General features: G+C 33.0%; 1 protein-coding gene across 2 annotated transcripts in view; it reads right to left on the bottom strand.

The window, feature by feature from the left end:
* LOC145294149 (sortilin-like) overlaps nt 1-23585 on the bottom strand; it is a 153709-nt gene extending 130124 nt beyond the window's left edge. The window contains exon 1 of one of the 2 annotated variants that reach the window (XM_080141254.1): nt 23251-23585. In XM_080141254.1, coding sequence (XP_079997380.1) covers nt 23251-23523 — 273 coding nt within the window. In that variant the 5' untranslated portion in view covers nt 23524-23585. The remainder of the gene's footprint in view (nt 1-23250) is intronic. The other variant, XM_080141255.1, reaches the window with a different exon arrangement.
* Between the last annotated feature and the right edge of the window lie 756 nt (nt 23586-24341).

The raw sequence follows: 24341 nt of genomic DNA, 5'->3' as shown, positions 1-24341 counted from the left end.
TTAACGCAGACTTTGCATTTATGATTATATTGGACCCTATATATATAGTAATGAGTTAAAAAAAAAAAAAAATTGTGCATCACCACCAAGAATCGAAACCAAAACGTATTTTTGCCTCTGCCGTTAATGACAGAGCTATGAAGACATGTTTTCTGCACGACTAAAAATTAAAACATGAATCAATAGTTACTATGTTATGCATGTATATTCGTAATGCCAACAAATTTCATTTTTATAATTTTCATTTTTGTACTGATTTTCCCAGGCTAAAACCCAAATATTAAGTTTCACGTGGGTTCAAATACCTTATATATGGAGTTTCATGTCTAAACCAAAAACTGAGTTTGGTAGGCAACATTTTTTTAACAAATATATGGAAAGCGTTGTGTTTACTATAAACTTTTTATGCAAATATTACGCAAGTATAAATCATGTAGAATATTTGCATTAATATAATTACATGTAATAGTTAACTAAAAATGATCATCCCATAAGAAAACCGAAAAAACTAATAGGGTATTAATTAAAATGAATGTTTAAAAGAATATGCAAATTAGCTAGAGAATGCACTTCCACAACCCATATATGACAAATTTATATTTTCTTCTATATAAATTTCAACTGTATATTTGTGCATATGTCTAAAAGAATTTTTTACACACAACCAACACTAACAAAATTGGTATCGTTTGAAGGCTCAGTCTTTCAGTCAACAAATATCCAAAAATTGGCCAAAAACATTCACTTTCGCCAACTGGGCCATTTTCTACAAGGAGGGGGGAGGTCACTTTTTCATCAACATTTCTGCAAATGTCATTTACACCTCACAGCATCGATGTACGCATAAAACGTTATTTCAAACAACCATGACGTCACAAGTCACGTGAGTGAAACGACTAAATGGTTTCTTTTTTTTTTTTTTCACCTTTTCATCTTAACGTTACAGGTTTGAGCCTGGCTACTGCAGCTATTTTTTTTTTTTTTGGCTTACAAAATTTTGCTTTCAGTTTGGCTCCTGTCTGATGGCACCCACAAATTTATGGGCAGTTTTAGGAGTGCCAATGAGTTTTGTGACAGTTAATGACACTGTTGGGTTCGTAACAATTGAGAACAATTTGGAGTTTGACAATGGCAGGTTGTACCAAGAGTAGAAAAGCTTTAGGCAGTCAAGATGAATCAACTGATGACAAGGCCTCAACAGGTTATTCTCGTGATGACGTCACACACCATTAAGAGCGCAACTGATATTTGCAGAAGGTGTTGGAGTGTTTTACTTTTTTTATACTTGTGAACCCGTGCGTACCCCACTCGATTATCGCCAATGTGACAGACTATGACACAGCCAGAAGATAAAAGGAAAGAAACGCGCATAACAAAACATTGGAGTCTGAAGTGTTGCTACGCTTTGCAACAACAAATCATTCAAAACCTCTTTCTTGAAAACAATGTTCTGAATTGCCAACGCGTGTTTTTATCGACTGAGCAAACAGAACTTTGAACAGTTTTCTGATGGACGAACGCAAAAAATGATAAATAATTATATTATTAAATACATTGTTCTGATATATTCAACTTCTCTTATTATCCAACACAACTTGAATTTACAATCGACAAAAATGAGTTTGTGTATTTGTTTATACTTTCCAAGACAACCAAATTTGGACAATCTGGGCATTCAGCATCATTTTTGTCTGTATGACCAAGTCAGTATACCATCTCTTAATCACTATCGCAGACAGCAAAGTTTGAACAAGCTGAGCCTGCAGGGTCCCCCTCCAGGAGTGAAAAAAAGAGAAAAATTTATTTTCACCATAACTAATGTTTGTGCAAAATTTTTTAAAAATCCAAGGCGTGGTTATTGAGAAAAGTGCACACTAACGAACAGATGAATGATTTGGAGGCAATTTTACCCCTATAATGCCCCCTAAGGTGGCAACCAGTTATCCTGGAAAATCTATTCTGGCAAAAATTTACTTTCACCATGACTAATGTTTAAGCAAAATTTTTAAAAATCCAAAACGTGGTTATTGAGAAAAGTGCAAACAAAGAAACAAACAAACAAACAAGAGTGAATGACTGGGTCAAATGCTTCCTTTGTCGAGTGGGGTGGAGTGGAGGGACCAATAACAATCAGATGATCATTGCTCTGCTTGAATAGTATTTCCTCATCCTTCAGAAAGGGATTATCTATATATATATAAAAGCGAAAATGTATGTATGTTTGGATGTCTGCTAAAAACTTTTGACAGACGCGACGAAAATTCACAAACTCGGTATCACATCGAAGCTCCATCCTTTGCTTGAAAAATATCGAAAAATTGGCCAAAAACATTAAATTTTCACCCCGAAATCGACAATTTTCGACAGGGGGGGGAGGGGGCAACAAAAACGGTCCTCTCGTGACAATAACCGATTCTACGCATGCGTCAGATGACGTCGTGACCTGATTTACTTTAAATAGTTGAAAAACCGAACAAATTTCATGTATGTCGCGTTAGCTCAGTTGGTTAAGGCCTTGGTTCATTATCGAAACGTTTTGGGTTTGAATAATGGTGTAAGATTTTTTTTTTTTTTTTTTTCGATTTTTTAAATTTTAATATTGAACCAGTGTTATTTAAGCCATTTTTCACATAACGTTTGTTTTTCTGCTTTTTTTTTTTTTATACTTCGCTTATTCTTAGCGAAACCCAAAAATACCCGGGTACCCATCAATTCTTTAAATTTTAATATCGAAACAGGCTTATTTAAGCCATTTTTCACGTGTTCGTTTTTCTGTTTTCATCGTTCGTTTGCCTTACGTTAGTTTTTTGTGTTTTTTTTTTATTGTTTGAACGCCGCGTAGCGGGGAAAACAGAAACTGGCTTCCGCAACTTAATGTTGTCGCACCTGCTAATTTCGGTTTATAAACGTCAACTTAACACACTTATCAAATCATCTGTTCCCGTAGTCAAGATGGTTAGGTCGCAGGGTTTTTTTTTTTCATTTCCTTTCCACCTCAGCGTTAAACGTTCGGGGTTCAAGCCTACCTTTATACTAAAACTATTTTTTTCTTTTTACACCTCCAAACAACCGGCTAACGTTTTTTTGTTTTTTTTTTAACAGGGTTGTTTTAATTAACCCCCCACCACCAACACACACCTCCAAACACCCGGGCAACGCCGGGTACCCCCGCTAGTTTATTTATTTTAAGAAATGCGGGGGGTTTTTTGTTTTGTTTTTTCATCTTAAAAAAATTGCAACAATAGTTCAACTTAAATAATTTGGATTATTCAAACTACCATTCTCATCTTTAGTATTATTCACACAGCATTATCACAGCTGATACAGCCTCTGGCCTTCAGATGAATCTTGTTAACAGGTCGTGCAAATAAAACTCAAGATGAGAATAGTAATCCAGATCAATCATCTCAAAAATTCAGAAATATGACTAATTTATAAACTAATCTGATTGATCAGAAATTTTGATATATGGCATTTGAACGTTAGTACTTTATAAAAAGTTTTTTTTTTTTTTTTGTTTTTTTTAGTAGTAGTACTATCTTTATTCCAAGCCTGGGAGTTACTAAGTAAGGTTTTACACTTGAGTAAACTGAATGTAACTACTGTTAAGTGACGTGTGAAACAAACAGTTAAGACGAGTTTTTATAATTCAGACGTTAAAAGAAGATCAATTTGCTGCTCTAATTAACATCAATAGTAACCACATCTAAGCACAGACAGATCACTAACCTGGCAGGACGTCAAACAAAGTTTTATTTACAACGCACATAACACTTGATACTTGGATAGAAAAGTTTTTTTGTAAAATATCCTCAAGAGAGTATGCTCATTCACCATTGCAAATCAACGCAACAAATTTATTGTTAACAAATTTAATCCTTTACAATTCACTATTGAATTTATGCAAAGTATGTAAAAAAAAAAAATTTTTAATAGTTATTTAAAACCGCATGAAGTTTAATCAGATATTTTGTTCCAGATGTTTCTGCAAATAAGTTTTAAAATATCAACACAAATAAAATAAAATATTTAAATATAATCACTACTTTTTACTGGAGCGATTAGTGTCAAAAATGGGTAAAAAACAAAATTTATCAAGAAATTATTTTTATTACGATCCTTTAAGCAACGTTGAGCATGGTCAAAACTAAAATGAGTAACCATTTGGTGCTGTATTTTCTACTTGTCTCAGTATTCATTCCAGTCATCCTGGACTTCTCCTTGCGATAATTCAGGAGAGGTGTGGTTGGGGATTGCATAATCCTTGCTACACAATTACATGGGCAGCCACCTTTACAGCGGAAGGAGTGGGGGTATCCATTGTTTCTTGCAACTGACCGGAGGCCATGATTAGGATGTATCCTTAATTGAGGAGGAAGATAGTGTAGTTTCTATTCAGCTATCATGAGACAACGCTCCCATGTATTATCTCCGATTTTTTTAAAAAGGAGTGGTGACACAACAACAAATGCAACACTTACATTTCACGTATACTAGCAAAGATCAATATGCAATCAAAGTGATCATATCCGATGACTCACGATACACCAAATATCAGGACCAGGCTCACATTTCAACTTTATGCCGTTACCTTTATATATTTACGGCTGAACAAATTAGTTCAACCAAGTTATAAGGGGTTAATGTGTTCATGTCTAGCAGAACACATATCTAAATGAGTAAATCTTGAACAAAAATCCGTCTATTCTTTTGGGTATTTATAGTTCCTGTGGCACCCGTTAACAAAAAACAAAAAAAATGCCTCGCCTAGGAGAAAAAACATTGCAGCTTTACAGATCATTGACAGAAAGATGCATTCCTCCAGTGAGTGGAAAATCAAAAAAGTATACAGGTTGTATACTTATCCATCCTTGAAGATGCTTTTAACAAGTACATCAGTATAATCTGCTAAACCATATATTATAAGACAATCCCTGAGGCAGCTAACATTAATATTGTTAGCTTTGGATTTCTGGCCATCAAAGAGTACTTGAATCAAGGTTCTTGATAAATCTGAAAACACGTGAACAGATATATGGATGTTGCTCAGGGTATTTTCAATTCTGAGAGGAAATTTGGAGGATAAGTGGCCATTATCACATGATATGAAGTTCTTAGTGAAGAGTTTGGCTCTGTCAGATGCTCACATAATCACCTCAGATCAGTTGATGATGGTTGGGATGGAAGATATGCAGCTGTTCAGAACCCTGTTAAGCGCCAAAACTCATGGGAACTAAATTTCTACTCAGCTTCTTTAAACTTAACAATTAAGGCAAAAGACATTTTCTACAACCATTTTGCAGTTGTTTCTTTAATTTCTGAACATCCGTTTCATTCAAAGCAATTAAAAATAGTAATTTCTATATATATATATATATATATATATATATATATATATATATATATATATCTATTCCGACACATTCAGGGATGTATCACGGTTGTCTATTTGGTTTCACTTGGAAGTTTTGGAAGGCATATAGTTGGCTATGCCGATAGACTGGCTGTTGGCAAAGACAACTATGTGCCCTCGGAGGCATTCTTTTTGACCATGGAGCATAGGGGTATTTCTAATATGAATGTACGGAAACTGTCCCAGTTGGCTATTGTGAGTAGCAATACACGTGAGGTTTTGTAACAATTTATTTTAATCTAAACTGAGACAATAGAGTAATCAGAGGATCCCAGTGAACGCAGAATGGACGATGAGTACAGGTTAAGATAGGTGGTCATAAAAAGATCTCGAAGGTTTGCAAATTGTCCATCAGCATCGGAAATGCAAACGGATTCATGAACAAGCTGGGTTAAATAATAGGCAAGGGAGAAATTATGATAGAACTTCCCTTCATAATCTGTCTGGTTTGAGTGGACCAGCCATTCAATACTGTGAACATTGAAATCTCATTGAATGTTGCCAAAGGGATGAGCAGGCAGGATATGGTCAATTTCACAGCAATATTATCAAAGATAGAAACTGCATCGTTGTGGAGACAGTATAGGGAAAATATGAAAGTGATGCTGTGTTGAAGTGCAATTCAGAAGCACATGTAGGATAATTTAGGATCTTTGGCGGTGCCCCCCCCCCTGCCAAAAAGGAAGCCATCCCTAATGTAGGTACATATTCCATGTCCACGGCATTCTTGAGGGTCAGGTTTAGAGATTAAGTTAGAATTAATTTTAATCGAGAAATCGTTTGAAGAAACAGTTGAACCAATGCCAGTTTGGCACAGGAATAACAGGTCAGGTTGGACTGTAGATACCTGGTAGGTGAGGGGGGGGTCTATGTAGAAAAATGTGGTTTGGAGTTTATTCTTTTTAAAATTGTTTTTTTATATTCATGGTGAGGTTGAGATGTCTTGTAAACAAGGTCAGCAGAATTATTTAGAGATAGACATGGAGGAAAAAAAGTTGTTTTTTTGTTTTTTTTTTTACTATTGAGGAGGGAAAAGCCATAACAGTTCCACATGGCACAGAGAGGCCCCACCAGAGACTACTGTATGGTCCAGATTCCATTCACCAAATGGCAATACAGCTGCCTCAGTACTTTGCACCTGCTGATGACCTTTTTGGGAGTTACATGAAGGCTGATGATGCCAGTTCACTAAACCATTTACTTCCAGCAACCTTATTAATGACATGGCAACAGGAGTAGGAATAGAGGTAGAAAGAAAAAATAATTCAGAAGGTTCCCTCCCGTTACTATTCATACAAAACTGCTGACCAGTGGATTATAAACTCCACAGCCATGCTTACCACAAGTTGTTGGCAAGCTCAACAGATGTTTAGGAATGATAGTTATGACATTCAAATATCAACTAATTCAAATCATGTTCAACAGAGACCGAGTCAATAGAAAATTATATTCCTTCTAAAGATCTTACAATGGAAACAAAAAAATATATTCCACCCGAGTTATGATAAACATTATGCATATCATTATGATAATCATTATTATATGATAAGCATATGATAATGACTAAAAACATTAAGAATCACAGTCATAAACTTAAACTACATAAGTAAGCAATGACAAAAAAGCTAAACGAGATGAATTTCCCAATCTGGGGTACCACGGCCTCCTTGTTGTTTGGAGAGAAGGCAGGACAAAAATCAATTTTTTCCTAAACAACTTCAAGTCTTCGATTTCACAAAAAAATAGCATTTTCAGAGAGAAATGTTATAAGAGGAAAATTTATCTTTTTCTTATATTAAAAAAAAATTGTATCAAAAAGTAGAGAACTCGCATGCATGAAATACGCTTGAGAAATTTAGGCAGAAATTTGTCAAGTTTGAAACGAAAGCCAGATTCTGCTAAAAAGCAAAGAACTCATAACTGAAACTCAGAATTCCAATTCCTTTTTATAACAAGTGTTTTTCGTTGTTTTTTTTATTACCAGAATTTTTACATTGACGAGGATGAGTCTGAATATTGGAAGACTTTAAAATAAGTCACAGTTCTTATTTACTTGCCTCCTCCACAAAGGCAGAGTTGAACTGTTTTTGATATGGATAAAATCCAGCTCCTAAAAGAGGTCTGGATTAGGACAAAACTAAAAATTGAAGATTAGCATTATTACTAGTAGAGGTTGAGGACAGTAGACATGATTGATGTGTTCTGGAGGTGTACCGTCTGTTTAGAAAACGCACTTTCAATGGAAGTGCATATGATTGTAAACTTTAGCTATTTTTAATAGTGATTTCTGATTAATTCTGCTCGTTTTGTTGACCACAATGAAAGCAATGTTCCAATTTGATCACCAACCTGAAGGAACATGATACGACATTCAACCTGACTGCTTTTGAAAAAAGAAATTTCTAGAAAATATTAAATTCACAAGCAGTCGTATGCATAGCCCAATCAGAAGGAAGGGGAAGGGGGATAGATGATGCTGATTTTTTTTTTCTTTGTTTTGCACAAAAGTGTCACTATCCTTCCACATACACCGCCTGGCATTTACGAATGGTCATCCATCTGATAGTTGTTTATCTTTGGTGATCTCACCAGAACTGTTGTGTCAACATGATTAAAACAGATTTGGTTAAATAGAAAATTCTTAATCTGTCATGGCTGCCAAATTTGACATTTCAATCAGTGTTAATTTAAAACAAATCCTATATTTTTGCCTGTTTTCTTTGACAACGTTTTTCCAACAGTTTATTACAAATAAAAATTAAACCTGCTATCACAATTGGAATGTTTTTAAAATATTTTAATTAATCAAATATAATTATTTTATAAACCAACAAACAACCAATTCATACTATTCTTAAACAGAAATTTGCCTTAAAATTCGGCCATTACAAATTCACATTTTTATATAGTCTAATAAACATCAGACCAATGACATATACAATATAGAATATTGAGACAAAGAAATTGTTGAAGCAAAAAAAAAAAAAAAAAAAAAAAGGGGGGGGCACGAATCAAAATTTCTTATTTCAGTTTTTCCGGCCATGACAGAGTGAGAATTTTTGATTTAACCAATTATTCACATTTCATTGTAAATCTTCGTTATTTAAGTGTTGTATTTATGAAATCTGTGTGCACACTGTTGTGCTACGCACATACTTTAAGGATGTGTGTTGTGGAGGACTGGAATAGAGGAAATACAAAATGCCGGCGATAGACCACTACCTTAGATGAGAGTCTTGCAGTATTGCAAGATAGTGCTGTCTACTTAATGAGCTTTGTTGACTTGTCACTTGCTATACTTCTATTGGCTTAAAGCAAACCCTGCTATTAGACCACGCGTGAAATAATTTTCTGAAAAAATCTGACAGTCCATTTTAAAATCAAATTTTCAATTTCTTGGATAACATGTATCCAAATTAATATTTGAAATTTTAAAGTGTCCAATGATCGGTTGCTATTATAATGTTCGGAGCAACCCATGCTGTATAAACATTTTTCCGGGGTCCAAAAAGTTTAAGTATCGACTCCTGATGCAATACTCTATAGCAGAGGTCTCCAAACAGGCCTGCAGGCTAGAACGGGCCTGTCAAAGTCTTTAATCTAGTCTGTGGAGTTCTTATTAAAAATATAAAAATATTTTTTTAAATTTTAAATGGAAATGTGTGAAAATAATGGTTTTTCATTTTGTTAATAAAATGATTAAAAAAATAAAAAGGGGTTTGGAGAACGATTCTCACTAAAAAGCAAAGTTGATAAACAAAACCGTATCAACATGTCCAGATCATTTTCTTTTTTTGGCTCGCATAGCTATATGTCAGCAATATGACTCCCACCCATTTAAAAACTTTGGAGAGTTCTGCTCTCTTTCTCATATATATATGTGTATATATATATATATATATACTAGTTGCTTTTTTTTTTTTTTTTTTTTTACAAAGGCATCACCACATTATCAAGGCCAAGAGGCCACTCAAGGATATGGTTAAAGAGTGTACAGTAGAAATTGGTCAATATAGTAATCATTAGTAATGAAAATTTGGCAAATTTAATAACCTATATGGAACGGCCCATCAAGAACTTATTTACTTTAGACTTGAACACAACCATATTGTAGTCAGCCGGAAAGCAGGAAAACGGAAGAATTCCACAGGCGTGCAGTTCTAAGAAAGAAGCTTTGTTCATGGAATCTACGTTTAGGTTTAGGCACAGATAAAGAGTGGGGGAAATTATTGATAGTGTTTACAGCTAGACGAGTGTTTCTTGTGAAAGTTTGGCGAGGGGGGACCATAGATTGAAGCTCAGTTGAACACTTTCCATGAAAATAACGATACATCAGAGACAAACTCGCAACATCTCTTCTGTGAGATAGAGGTTGCAAGGAGGAGAAAAGGACATCTCCTACGAGGCTACGAAGTCTATTTTGAACTCTATCAAGGCAGGACAAGTCCTTTCTAGCAGCTCCTGCCCAGATGTGACAACAGCATTCCATCCTTGGACGTACCTGGCTCTTATATAGATAGAGAATAGCATCAGCAGTGAGATATCTACTGGATCGATAGAAAGATCCCACCATTTTTCCAGCGGCCTTGGCAACAGATTTGATATACGTGTTCCATTTAAGATCAGGAGTAATGGTCAAGCCCAGAGCTTGTCAAAACTTGAGGCCTCCTGAAGACGAGAGCCATTCATTTCAATTGATGACAAATGTGGATTAGAATGTTGATGATGTAAAGAGAGAAGCTTGGTTTTAGATGCATTAAAAGTAACCAGCCACTCCTTTCCCCATTGTACTACGTGCTCAAGATCAGAGGAGAGAGAATTGGAGAGAACTTGGTCGTTTACTGTCTTAGATGTGCTACCATAAATGGTAGTGTCGTCAGCATAAATGTCTACAAATGATGTAAGGATATGATTTGGAAGATCATTAATGTAGATCAGGAAAAGAGTTGGGCCCAGGATGGATCCCTGAGGGACACCGGCATTAATACTGTGAGCTTCTGATTTTTGCCCCTCAACTACTACTCTTATGAACCTATCAGAAAGAAATGATTTAATAATTGAGAAGACTTTTCCAGCTATACCATAGCTAGCGATCTTATGAAGTAAACCTTAATGCCATACCCTATCAAAGGCTTTAGATATGTCAAGAGCAATTGCCCTAGAAAGATTGCCACCGTCGAGAGATTTGCTAATCCTATGCGATATAACAGTAAGCACATCTGCTGTAGATCTAGCAGAACGGAAACCATATTGAGTGTCACTAAGAAGGTTATTTTTGTTGAGATGTTTGATTACTTCTGTATTTAACACAGATTCTAGCAACTTACTCATGACGCACAGGAGACTTATTGGCCTGTACTGAGAGGGGGATGAGCGATCACCTGAATTCTTAAATACAGGGCATACTGATGAGATTTTCCAGGGAGATGGGAAACTATTCTCCTTAAGACAACGTTTAAACAGTTTTGTAAGTATGGGCGCTAGTTCAGGTTGAAGTTTTTTGAGTACTATAATTGGAATACCATCAGGGCCAGTTGCTTTACTCGAATCAAGGTTTTTGATTAGCTTCGCAACATCACGTACAGATATACGTATATCACATAGCGTGTTTTCTGATACAGGAGGAAATATTGGGGGTTGGCGGTCTTCGTCGCAAAGGGTAGAATTAGCTGCAAAGTTCTTGACAAAGAGTTTGGCTTTGTCTGATGCTGACGAGATTACCTCAGGTCCATTGATAATAGTTGGGATGGAGCACACGCTTCTGTTCAGGATTCTGTTTGCTATTTGCCAAAACTGGTGGGAACGAAGCCGCTGCTCAGCTACTTTGGACTTAACAGATTGAGCATACAACTCTCTTGCGTTCCTTATTACTTTCTTACAATGGTTGCTGGCAGTCCTGAAAACGGCTTTAGTTTCCATACATCTATTACGTTTGAAGCAGTGGAAAAAGTGATTTCTGTGTGCAATGGCAGCAGCACATTCTGGAGAGAACCATGGCTGGCTGTTAGGTTTTTGCTGAAACTTTTTAGAGGGTATGAAATGGTCAATACCTACAATTAACCATTCAGTTAGGTCTAATACTATAGAGGACACATCCTTTTTAAACATGGAATGCAGAGGTAGATCAGATATAAATGTACGGAAGCTATCCCAGTCAGCCTTAGTGTATCGATATACTGTACGATGAAGAGGTACGTCTGGGGACTTATTACATTTCATTTTATCTTAATTGATACAACAGAGTGGTCGGAAGGGGATGGGGCAGAGGCACATCATTTGAACAGCCAGTCATAGACTACCATGTAGTCAATATATATGGTCAATTACTCCGAGGGCAACACAATGCCTGTGGGCAGAGAAAACGTTTCAAAGAGATCTTTGAAGAGGTACCAAATAGACTTCTCTTCACCAGAAGGACTTGCTTTCTGCCAGGATCTCTGGCGCTCCCTCTGCTCACAAGGAATAGACTGTATTGAAGAGCAGCAAACACAGAAACATACAGTGAAGCATGCAAAGAGACATGCTCGCTAGGCCGTCCCTGCTCTATTCGGCACCTCGTCCACATGCCCGCTCTGTGACTGTACCTGTGGGTCCAGGATTGAACTATTTCAATATCAGCAGACTCACAAGATAATCATCATCGGATAATGATGGACAACCAAGAAGACATCTTCTCTATTCTTTCAAGGAAACTAAACCAACAAAGTTTCGTTTTCTTCACACATTCCTTATGATGTCAAAATATAATTTTCCTCCGAGCTCCTCAGATCTAAGTCTGTTCACATTACACATCCATTGCATCATTCTCATATCATTTCTCTCCATGCAACACATATCCTCAACCTTTAAAATTCAATTATGTTTTTAATGAATAAAATCTAAAAGATTCAAGTTTTATAAACAATGTTATGAAGAGAAGTTGTGGAGTCGATAGGACAAACACTACAGTCAATTTTTTTTTTTTTTTATTAAAAAAAATTGTTGAGATGCCACTAGAAAACTTTTGAAAATGTAGTCAAAAGAAAAAGGTTTGGGAACCACTGATCCACTACATGAAATTCCATTTGTAGATAAACTAGAGGCATGCAATAGTGTTCTACTGAAATAGATAATTTTATTTTTCAAGTCGTATGCGCGAGCCAGCATTTACTTCCGATACAGCACTTAAATGAAAACATACCGAAGACCAGGTGTTCACATTGCGATGTCCAAACAAAAGGTTTTAATATATCTAGATGCAGGTGGATACATAGATGAAACACTCTGCTGAAAAAAAAAATTTCCACTTAGCATCGAGGCAATGTTTTTCTGTAGAAATCATTAAATACTTTTTAATTATAAATCAATCAAGTTACATTATATGCACATAGACTGGTTCATACAGTAAATGTGGTATTGTGGTGACTGATATGATTCAACTTAAGAGTAAGACATCGCTTCGGATGAAGAATAAACCCACTTTCCCCCCCACACACACACACACTTTTGATGGTCATGTGTTTGATTTGTTACATTGTAAAATTTTTATCTCAGCAAATAATTCAAAGTGTAGTATCTGATATGAAACTACACATCTGTTGTCGTCGAATGGAGAAATTTTTAAATTTAGGCAATTCTTATTTTTGTCCCAAGTCAGAGTATTCCTTTTGAGGGAGCTGAATTTTGGATTTTGTCCACATTAAAAATCGTCTATATGCCATTGTGGAGAGACAAGTAAATAGGGAAATTTGTCGAAAATGAGATTTCAGTTTTTTTGTTTGTTTTTTTTATTCTTTTCATCCAAAATACGCTTATTGAATGTGTTTACGAAAGAACATAAAATTTTGCTAAAGATAGAATCTAAAAACAAAACATCACATCCTGAAAGAGTGGGAGAGGGGATTTGTTGTCGACATGATTTTTTTTTTGTTGTTTTTTTGTTTGTTTTTTTTTTGCATTAAAATTTCTCTTCCACTGCAATAACTTAGACAGCAGGATCGGAAAGAGAGATGGAGAAGTCAGCGCCCCCGAGAACCTACAAAAAGTGCCTGGGTAAACCCTGTCGGCATTCCCCAGTAAGAGCGCTTCAGACGATTAGCAATAAACTCTTCTCAAAGAGAAAAGGCAAAGCCTGGGAGGATGAACCTGTGCAGTTCTAGGAGATTCATTGAACCTCCTAGAACTGCACAGAATTAATCCCCCACCGCAAAATAATCAGGGACTGAAATCATTACAAGAATGTTCTAGTTTCTATCGATTTTGGGGAGCCGAACAGATGGATGGATCAACCGAAATATCTTGGTTCTCCTTTAGTCATGAGAATGAGTTTGTTATTTTACTAGTCCATTGCCATGCGTATCCACTATGCCACATACTAAAAGTCTACACCTAATCGTACATTATCATTAGATAGATTCATTTTTATATCGATGAAAGATTAGAAAAAAAAAAAAAAAAAGACATTGACACATTCTTTATTCTTATATTCTAGGATCTGGTTGTGGTTCGTGGTTCGCTAGAGAGCCTCAACTTTGCGTGAACGAGGTATGGTCCCGTCCTATGAAGACATGCTCCCAATAATTATCTCCTCCTTCGAAGAGGTGATTGGTTCATCTTTTATCGGTGTTGCTCGAGAGTGGTCGCTCGTTACTTGGACTTCGCACATTATAACCTAGTTGCATGTCGGAAGCAGCTAAAAACCTCACTTTCGAAGGTTTTTTGTTTGTTAATTACCTAATTCTGGTACTTTTGTTTTTAAATACGCAATCAAAAATAAATAAAACGATTATGGTCATTAATTATTGTATCTGTAATGACATTTTAGAACCCCTTCCTTCCCTTTTCTCTCTTTTCCATGGTTATTAATTAATTTAGCAACAGAGTTGGCGGCAGGTGCGATTATCACAAAGGATTGTTTTGTTTATAAAAAGAAAAGCAAGTAGTTGCTGAAAATGACGAACACACTCAAAACGATTTTATATGTTAAAATTATGAAACAGCGTTGGGTTTCTCGCCTCTACGTGACTTGTGTTTACTTTTAATCAAAAATACAAATATTAAAAAGAACTGTATAAAAATCCTATTGAAAAAATAGATCCACAAGAATGATTTCGGTTTCTTGTAAACAAACTAGCCATTTTAATCTTGTTATTGTTAATAGTTGAAACAAAAAAGAATTACTTTGTAACTCATTGAAATTTAAAAGCTATTTGGAAGCATTTAAACTGTCGAATAGAAAGCCATTTCTGGCTTTCAAATCCTTTAGCATATTCCCCTGGAAGTTTTGGAAGCTAATTAAATGCAATCAATTTAAGATATTAATACAACTTAACAAAATTAGTTATAATTTTATAATCTGATTCTGTTAATTACGAATGAAACTTGACTTTCAATTTATATAACAGCCAGAATTTCTGGACTATTATTATCGGGGGGGGGGAACATTTGAAATATAAGCGGAATCAGTCTATAAAATTAAAACCAAAAAAAATGATTATTTAAGGTTTCAATGGCGAACCCCTCTTTTAAATAAACCCAAATGGTTAAAAAAAAATGTATTATATATATGTGTATATTATATATATATATATATATATATATATATATATATATATATATAATTGCCGAATTAACGTTGCTATTAACGACAATTTTTTTTTTTTTTTTTTAAACAAACTACAGTTCGAAACCGAGTAAAATAATTCGTTAAAAAAACATTTCATAGAAAATATAAATAGGTAAACTTTACTATTAGCACTCATAAATAGTACACGTTACTTCCAGAGTCAATAACATGTGGAATGATTACTTACAACCAATATCCACGGTCATTTTGCGCGTTAATATTTTTTCTATTAAATATTAAATTTTCTACGTAAATAAACGAAAATAAATTATGAAAAATTAATTTCTTGACTGAATTTCGTTTAAAATAATTGATGCCAATAGTAACGTTACTACTTTGTTGACTTTGCTTCTTCATTGGCCTTTTTGACTCCCACACATCAACTTGATCATTTTCGGTACTAAACAAACCGAAAAATAATGTGAGGAAAGTGGTCAGATCCAATCAGTTTTTAGACAACACAAAAAAAATAAAATTATATATATATATATATATATATATATATATATATATATATATATATATATTTTTTTTTTTTTTTTTTTTTTTTTTTTTTTTAAGTATACGACAAATAAATGTCATGGTAACATCGGGCCAAGATCACAGTGTAGTATCTGTTCTGATGCTGCTAGTGACTGCTGCTACACTTCACCTTTTCTGTTCTCGGTCAGTGAAGGAGAAATCCTTCTAGACTGAGACAATTCAAATTTTTGTTCCTATCCAGAGTGAGAGTGTCCCGTTTGGAGGAGCTGGATTTACCCCACATTAAAAACCGGCCTTGTGTCTAACTCTGCCCTCGTGGGGAAGCAAGTACATAGGAGCATTTATTGGCTGGGTTTCTGCTAGTATGTTGTTTAATCATCCAGCAAGGTAGAAGACTGAATAACTGTGGTAACATTTATTTGTTATGTTTGTTTTTTTTTACCACTTTTTCGAATCTGGATTCGAAAACAACCCCAAAAATCTTAATTTCATAATTATTTTACCGTCATCAATTATTTTAAAAGGAAATACAATTTAGGAACTTAATAAAAATATTTTTTCAGGTTAAACTAAACGTTTGTGACTTATTTGTGTAAAAAAAGAAAATACTGAATATATTTTATAAGCTTTAAAATTTGCGTCAATATCAGATCTGGGCAAAGAAGCAGCCATTTTTGTTTACGTTACTAAACAAAGATGGCTACTTTGTTTACCATAATCAGTATTTACTTGAACTTGAAAAGCTTACAACTTGTAATGCAAATTACAGCATTATAAATTATTTGGCTTTCGTTAAGAGTCGCCCTTCTTTATTTACAAAGCCATTTGGCGGAAGTGACGTCAGACAAATTTTAAGGTATGGATGACCAACAACACTGTCACTAATGTAACTTATTTTTAAATCAAATATAAAGTACAAGTTTTATTCAAAAAGTTTTTATTTGAACTTTTATAATAAAAATGTTTAGGCAGTGTTTTTTTTATTTTTCAATAAAAAAAAAAAAAATTAAAAAACAGCGCATAAATATTTTAACAAAATCTCGTTGGAAAAAATATTTTGGGGAAATTTTTACGTTGTGACCCAGCATATTATAAACACACTAACCTCCACATGTTAAGAACGGCTTTCAGAATAAACACCTCCCAACCTCGAAAGTCGTTCTTAACATTAGGTTGAGGGAAGGGGTTATACCGAAAGCCGTTCTTAATATGGGGTGGTTGGAGGTGTTTATACTACGCCGGGGCAGGTCGTAAAAAATACCATATTTTTTATAAGTTATATTTTTGTTTGATAATTTTTTTTTTTTTTTTAACTACCAATACCTGATGTTTGATTAAAATAAAAACTCATTTTTATTCTAAAAATTATAATTTTGTTATAAAAGTTCAAATAAAGACTGTTTTAATAAAATAGTGTTGGTCACTCATCCGTACCTTAAAATTTGCCTGACGTCACTTCCGCTGGATGGCTTTGTAAACAAAGTGCGACTCTTAACGAAAGCCATTTATTTTTATTTTATTTATTTATTTATTTATTTTTACTTATTTCTTTTGAAATAATTTACATCGGTAATAGTGATTACTAGTTTCGGTTTCTCCCTAAACAAGTCAACCATTTTAATCTTGTCAAAAGTTGAAAAATAAAAAATGAATTACATTTTCATCTTTCGAAGTTTGAAGGGAATTTAGACGCATTTAAACTGACGAATAGAAAGTCATTTAAACCGACTTCAAATATTAAAAGTTACATCTAAATAATTTCAGAGATTAACACAAAATTCGTTTCAGTAAATTTAATTACCAAATGATCTGGCGGACGTTTAGGAAATTGACCCCCACCTCTAAATTCGACATTTTTTTTTTTTCTTTTTCCATGTTAATCTGATCGATTACAAACTTAACTTTCAGATTAAAAGAAAATCTTTAAAAAAAAATTATGACTTCGTCGGGGATAAGTTTTCAATTATAACTTTCTACTTGAACAGTGCTTTGTGACTATCACCGAGAAAAGGTATTATTTTATCTTATACACAAGAGAAATATCCCATGTAAACATCTTTTGTTGAATTCTTTAAATTATTTGGGGGTTTTGTTTTTAAATAAATTATTTCGTGCCTTTGGTAACAATTATTTGCTGTGAATTTATAAAATACTTTTCTACCCCGAATATAAAATGTCACATTGGTTTTTGTTCTATTTTAGCGTCGGAAAAAAAATTATGACTAATTTTTTAAAATAACGTACCCCACCCCCCTCCAAAAAAAAAAAATCAATGTTTTATTTTATTTATTATTTTTTTTTTCGGTTATTTGTAATAACAATAAAAAGATTAGCTCCACATTATCTTGTAATTTCATTACGTCGTCCCCCACCCCGTTTCTGCACGCTGCATAAACAAATATGGCTGCCACTTTATATTGCTACATGAAACATGTCGCAAAGTATGTTTGCAATATCGTGAAAACTAGTTGCCGGCCTCAATTTTAAATGCGATATTTGTTTTCAGACTACCCGAAAATCGTAGAAAAAAAGTTTTTAAAAAGGTGGGTTCTGTGTTGGTCTACCAAGCCACATTTACCAAAAATTTCATTCTTCCCCATTCCAACAAAATTTAATGAAATTTATCGCTATTTTATGTTTTAAATGTAATCCTCTCCGCCACAACGCAAAAAATGAATTTGTGATGTGGGACCCGTTTTGTTTATAAAATTGTTCGGTGGAAGTACAGAATGGTCATAAATAAATAAAAAAAAGTATCCTTATTTTATGTTTCAAATTTAATCTCCACTCAATCGCGAAACTTGAAAAAAATGTTAGGAGTGACATGTCCCGTTGTACGCTAGGTGGCCAAAAAGCTCATTTTCCCTTAATTGATATAGAAAAGTGATCCCCACTCTAAAATGTTTAATTTTTTTTTTTTTTTTTCCTCCCAAAATTTTTCATATTTATAAAGGTCGCTTAAACAAAGATCATTGGGAGAGGGAGTCACATCGTAAAAATTTACAGATTTTGAAATAAAATTTACTTTTATTTTTTTTATATATACAAACAATGACGATTGTGCAGCACTGCAGCAGCGGTGTCAGAAATTTCGTGAAAATAGTGAATAATTCCACCCCATCTTTCCAAGCTTATAACTCCTCGAAAAATGTAATTCAAGCCCTAATTTTTTTTTTCAATTAAAGGAGCAAGGACCAAGGTTTTATTAAAAAAAACAAAAAAAAAAAACAATGTGTTTTTTTTTAAAAAAAAGGTTTTAAACTTCGGACTTTACAGGTAAATTTCTAAAAAACGGATTTTTTTTTGTTTTAAATTTGAATATATTTATTGACCTTTTCTCTTCAATTTGTGATATATAAAACTATTAAACATAAATTAATTATTTACTTTTTAAGAGAAACTTGAAAATGTGTGACACTTACACAAATGGGGGCGTGAATTTAAAAAAAAAACGTTTGTCTAAAATATTATATTCGGTTTATTGGAAAGAACATAAAATTTCACATTGACCCTGAAAATATCGTAAAAATAGAATCAATAGAAAAATTTTGATAGATTTTTAAAGTTTAAAAATTGAAAAATATTGAGTTCGGAAAATTCATTACTGTTTTTAAAAAATATATATATATATATATATATATATATATATTTCTTATTACTTTTAAAACAACTGTAATAGTTTATTTTGGAAGTATAATCCATAAAGAAAATAAATAACCCACTTTTAACAGAGAAATTACAAGATTTTTATATTTTATTCGCAGTTTCGTGTTAGGGGTGTCAAAAATTCCTACAAAAATTCTGATACTGCTAGAGCAGCAGGCAGCACACAGTTAAGAAAACTCAAAAGTAAAGTACACACACCATTTTTATCGTGTTTACAATCGCCCGTACAAATTATAACATTTAGGATAAAAATGTCTTAATGAGCTACATAGATGAATTTGAATAAAGACATGTTTTTAAATTGATTTAAGGAAAATGCAAACTTTGTACAATGTACAAAGTTTAATTTACATTTGATGATAAACAATTGTTTTGTGTACAAATATATACAAACAATTGTTTTCTCGTCAAATATAATTAAACTCGCATTGAACTTCCATCACCGATAAATAATTTTAGTACTTGTACAGTTCAAGACATTAAAAAATGAAAATATCGAAAAAAAAAAAGTTATATTGTACGTATCCGTTTTGATATGAAGATCTCCGAAAAAAAAATTTCACTTAATTGATCGAGCAGTTTTGTTTTTTACGGCGGAAAAACACGTTTTTATGAGATCGCGTTGAAGGCAGACATCTGGGATTTGTTTTAAATTTTTGTTTGAATTTTAGAAACGACACGGGAGATAACTCCATGTAAAGCGCCGACACTCCCTCCCCATCTTTAATACCAGCTTTTCTTCCTAAAAATCGAATCTTTTGCTCGGTATCATAAATTGTTTTTTCACTGTAAAAAAAAAAAAAAAAAAAAAAAAAAAACTACTTGATGAAATTAAGTGAAAAAAACTTTTTTTCGGAGAACTTCATTCCATAACAGATACATACAATTTAAACTTTTTTCGATATTTGCATTTTTTAATGTCTTGACTAAACTGTACAAGTACCAATTTTAGTTAAGCAAAAGAAAACCACTTGATAGAGTGCTTACATCAGCCCCCTATGTCTGTTAATATTGTTTCCGATAGAAAAAAAAAAATGAAAGGACTACAAAAAATTAAACTCTGGTTCCTGAAAAAAAAAAAAAAAAAAAAAAAAAAAATGCATTTTATTACAAATCTATTTACATTTTTTGTTTAGTTTTTTGGTAATTGTTATCCAGTATTTATTTTAAGTCCCGCGGACATTGTACCGCGCTATTTTTTTAAATAGTATTTTCGAGTTACATTCAAGTTTCACAATATATTTTGGTAGTCATGCCATGCACTTATTGATCCGTGCCGAAATAATGTTATTTAAAAAGCCATTCTTAACATGGGGAGGATGTTTTGTACCTATTCTGTACTTTAACCTTACAACTGAATTTAAAAAAAAAAAAAAAAAAAAAAACACACACCATAAAACTTTAAACTTGGAAATACGATTTTAAAAATAGCGCGGATCAGTAGGGTCTGCCAAACGATCATGAAAAATGAACTGCATGTTCCCGTGACGTCAGATTTGTGTTAACTATACGAACTATGGAAAAGCAGAAGCGACTTAATAATTTTTAAAAACCTTTGTTTATCTTCTTCAAACTGCATTTAATAATTAATCGTTATAATTTTGTTAGGTTTTAAGATTTACAGTTTAACGATTAATAATATTATAAAAATTTGTATACGGTTTTACTGAATGTTCATTTGGTTACCTAGGGGCTTCCATATCTTGTTTGGTAAAAAGAGACAAACAAAATATGAGAGGGGGGGCTACAAAATGCATAATATTTGTGCAATAATATTTTCAAATTGGTTTTAATCTGGTGATAAAATAGCTGACAAGAGTCATGTTTATATTAAAACTTAATATTTTAAAAAAATTAAACACAATTAATTAAAAATCTATGTTGGAACGGAACATTTTGAAATAATGGAAGTTTAATCGTTTTAATCTTTTAAAAATTAATTTTTATGAAGTTTCTTTTTTTTGGCAGTTCAACTGATCATAGCATATATTAATTCGAAAAAACGCAATTTAAAAATAAATAATATTCAATTTATATCATTTTTTAATTGCAACTTCAAGGTAATTTTTTTGTTCAATACGTGTATTTAAATTTTAAAAAAATAAATGTTTTACTTATTTGAACTCTTATGTTTCATAATTTCATAAATAGAAATTTCGGTAGATTTAAATATGAGGGGGGGGGAATATTTTCCCTCGTATATTTTACGGAAACTGCATTTTATATGTAATTTTATTCTAAAATAGATAAATATCGAAAATTTCACGAAAATCTGACCATTAGTTGATTTTTGCTAGATTTATTAAATACGGGTATGTTTTCACGTTCGGAATGTCTAGTACATGGGAACGTTATTTTAAAGCACCAATTATGTAAACACGATTTTCGTCTCGCAATTTCATTTTCGTACGATGAAAAAAATTTTTTAATATTACTAGTTTATTTTGTCTTATTTTAAATTGTACAAAAGTTATATTGCTAATATTAATTTATAATAAAGTTACATCGTTTTAGAGGGGGGTTAATTCTGTGGCGAGTGTTGAAGGTGCCTACGGATCAGTAAGTGCATTAGCACCTATATTTTTATTAAATTGTTAGGTGAAAGTCCAGAATAGTTACCCAAACACCCTCCATGTGTTAAGAATGGGTTTCTAAATAACGTTATTATTTCAGCACGGTCACAATTGCACAAGTTTTTATAAATTAAAAGAAAAAAAAAGCCGTTTCAGGGTGTTGAAAGCCGAATGTTCAATTTCGCAGACTAACACACGAAAACTACCACAAATCACATTAATAATAATAATAATAATAAATAATAATAATAATAATAGGTACTCATGCAGAGAGTGATCCGTGCTGAAATAATAACGTTATTTAAAAAGCCATTCTTAACATGGGGTGGGGACGGTGTTTTGTACCTATTCTCTACTTTAACTTTACAATTAAATAAAAAAAAAAACTGTAATTAAACTTGGAAATACGATTTTATAAAAAAAAAAAAAAAAAAAAGCGCGGATCACTCTCTGCATTAGCACCTAATAATAAAATAAAAAACCGTTCACATGATTGAAATTAAATAAAAATAAAATTTAAAAACTACAAAAAATATATAAAATAAAAGGTAACTTTTAATATCAAACCCATTAGATTGTTTTTGTTTTTTAGAAATCCATTTTTAACATGGGATGGACTTTGTTAACTACCTATACCAAAATTTGTTGAACTGTAAAAATTGTTGGCACTTGTGCATTTTAACATTCCACGACAAATTTAGAAAGCTATTAATACTAGGAGGAGGGTGGGCAGGTTCTGTTAAAATGAAAACAATTTACTTGAGTGTTAAAATGCACAAGTGCTATAAAAAAATTTTTAAGTTATATTAGGATTTCATTTTTATTTAATTATTTGCTAAAATACGATGGCCGTGATAATAGTAAAAATACTAAATAAAAAAAATCAACTTTAAAATACAAAGTAACAATGTAAATGATTATATTGAAGTTTATAGCTTTAAGATAACTGCTATTGGAAAATTATCTTAAATTTTATAAGAATTTAGGGTACTTGTGCAATTATGTTACCGTGCTGAAATAACATTATTTAGAAAGCCATTCTTCACGTGAAGGGATGGTGTTTTGTAATTATTCCGTACTTTCACCTAACAATTTAATAAAGATATTGTAAAACTTGAAAATACTATTTTAAAAAATAGTACGGTAACATAAGTGCATAAGCATAATTTGATCAAAAACCTTTAAGGTTCTAATTAGGTTATATTTTCATATGGTTACAGCATTAATTGAAGCAAATTGTTATAAAACTATAATTAATTTGGTTATGGCAGCCATCTTAAAGCTGAAAAGTTAAAAATAAACATGTAAATATATCCATGTTGTTATTCTTGTGTGTGTTTTTGATGTAGTCACCGTTCAGCTGTTTATAATTTGATACCAAACCGATGGGTGTCGATTTTGGTGCTTGTGGTTAGCGACTCGATCACCACAAGCACCAAAATATTAAATCCTTTTTAATGTTAAAAAAAGAAAAGAAAAACAATTATATGAGCACAAATAATAAGTATTACCTCTTTATCGATGGTTATTCCTTTGTTGAATTCATTCAAGAAAGTCTGTTCTTGCTTTTTGCAAATCGCAATTTCATTGTTGCTGTTTGTGCTGGTCTCACGTTTCGTGCGTACAAGGTTGGCCGGCCAGAAATTCGAGCCTTCCACCAATTCCCTCTTCTCCAGACGAGCCACAAACGGGGAAGAAGCATCGCCGTTTAAACCTGTGGCTGCAACAAGAAAAACGAACGAGGCCAAAGACGACGTAAAAATCCATCCTGAGGAGGACGCCATGGCTGACAAAGTGATGAGAACTCTTCGTTCTCAAGAGGAAGAAAGAAGAGTTGTTGTTATGTCATGTGACTAATCCATTTCGTTCTTTATTATTTAGACACGTGGTCTTGTGGTTGGTTCCAGTTTTGACACACCTAATTTTTTTATTTATTTTTTTTTTAAACATTTTATTTATTTATTTATTTATTATTATCGATGAGAGAAAAAGTAATTCTGGGCATTTTTTTTTTACTACAGACAATAGAACGAAAAAATGATCCAAAAACAAAACAAATAAAAAAAATGTTCCTATTTGGCTCCCCACGAGGGCAAAGTTAGACACAAGATCGGTTTTTAATGTGGGGAAAATCCAGCTCCCCAAAAAGGGATACTCTAGATAGTAACAAAAATAAAAATTGTCTTAGTCATGAAAGATTTCTCCTCCACTGACTAAGGACAGAAAAGGTGAAGTAGTGCAGTGCACTGACTGCACTGCAGCAACAGATACTACGCTGTGATCTTGGTTCGAAGCCCATCAAAGGCAAATAAGTTACTCTTCTAAATAACTAGCTGAATAAGTTTCTAGTGTTTTAACTTATTTTAAAGCGTTTATCCAGCTCGAAAAACAGAGTCAAGTGTTACGGGAGAACGAGAAAAAATAGCGGACACGAGAGGGTCAGGGTCACCTCCTTGGGGTCTTGATAATCGCTCAAAAATAGAAAATTAGACTAAATACAGATAGAAACCCACCCAATAAATGTTACCGCAACATTTATTGTTCTTATTATATGCTGGTTATTTTTTTACCACTTAAAAAAAAAAAAAAAAGCCCCAAATAT

This window comes from Euprymna scolopes, chromosome 15 (assembly GCF_053919585.1).
Source record: "Euprymna scolopes isolate OS-2025 chromosome 15, ASM5391958v1, whole genome shotgun sequence".
Lineage (NCBI taxonomy): Eukaryota > Metazoa > Mollusca > Cephalopoda > Sepiida > Sepiolidae > Euprymna > Euprymna scolopes.
This window is presented reverse-complemented; position numbering and strand designations above follow the sequence as displayed.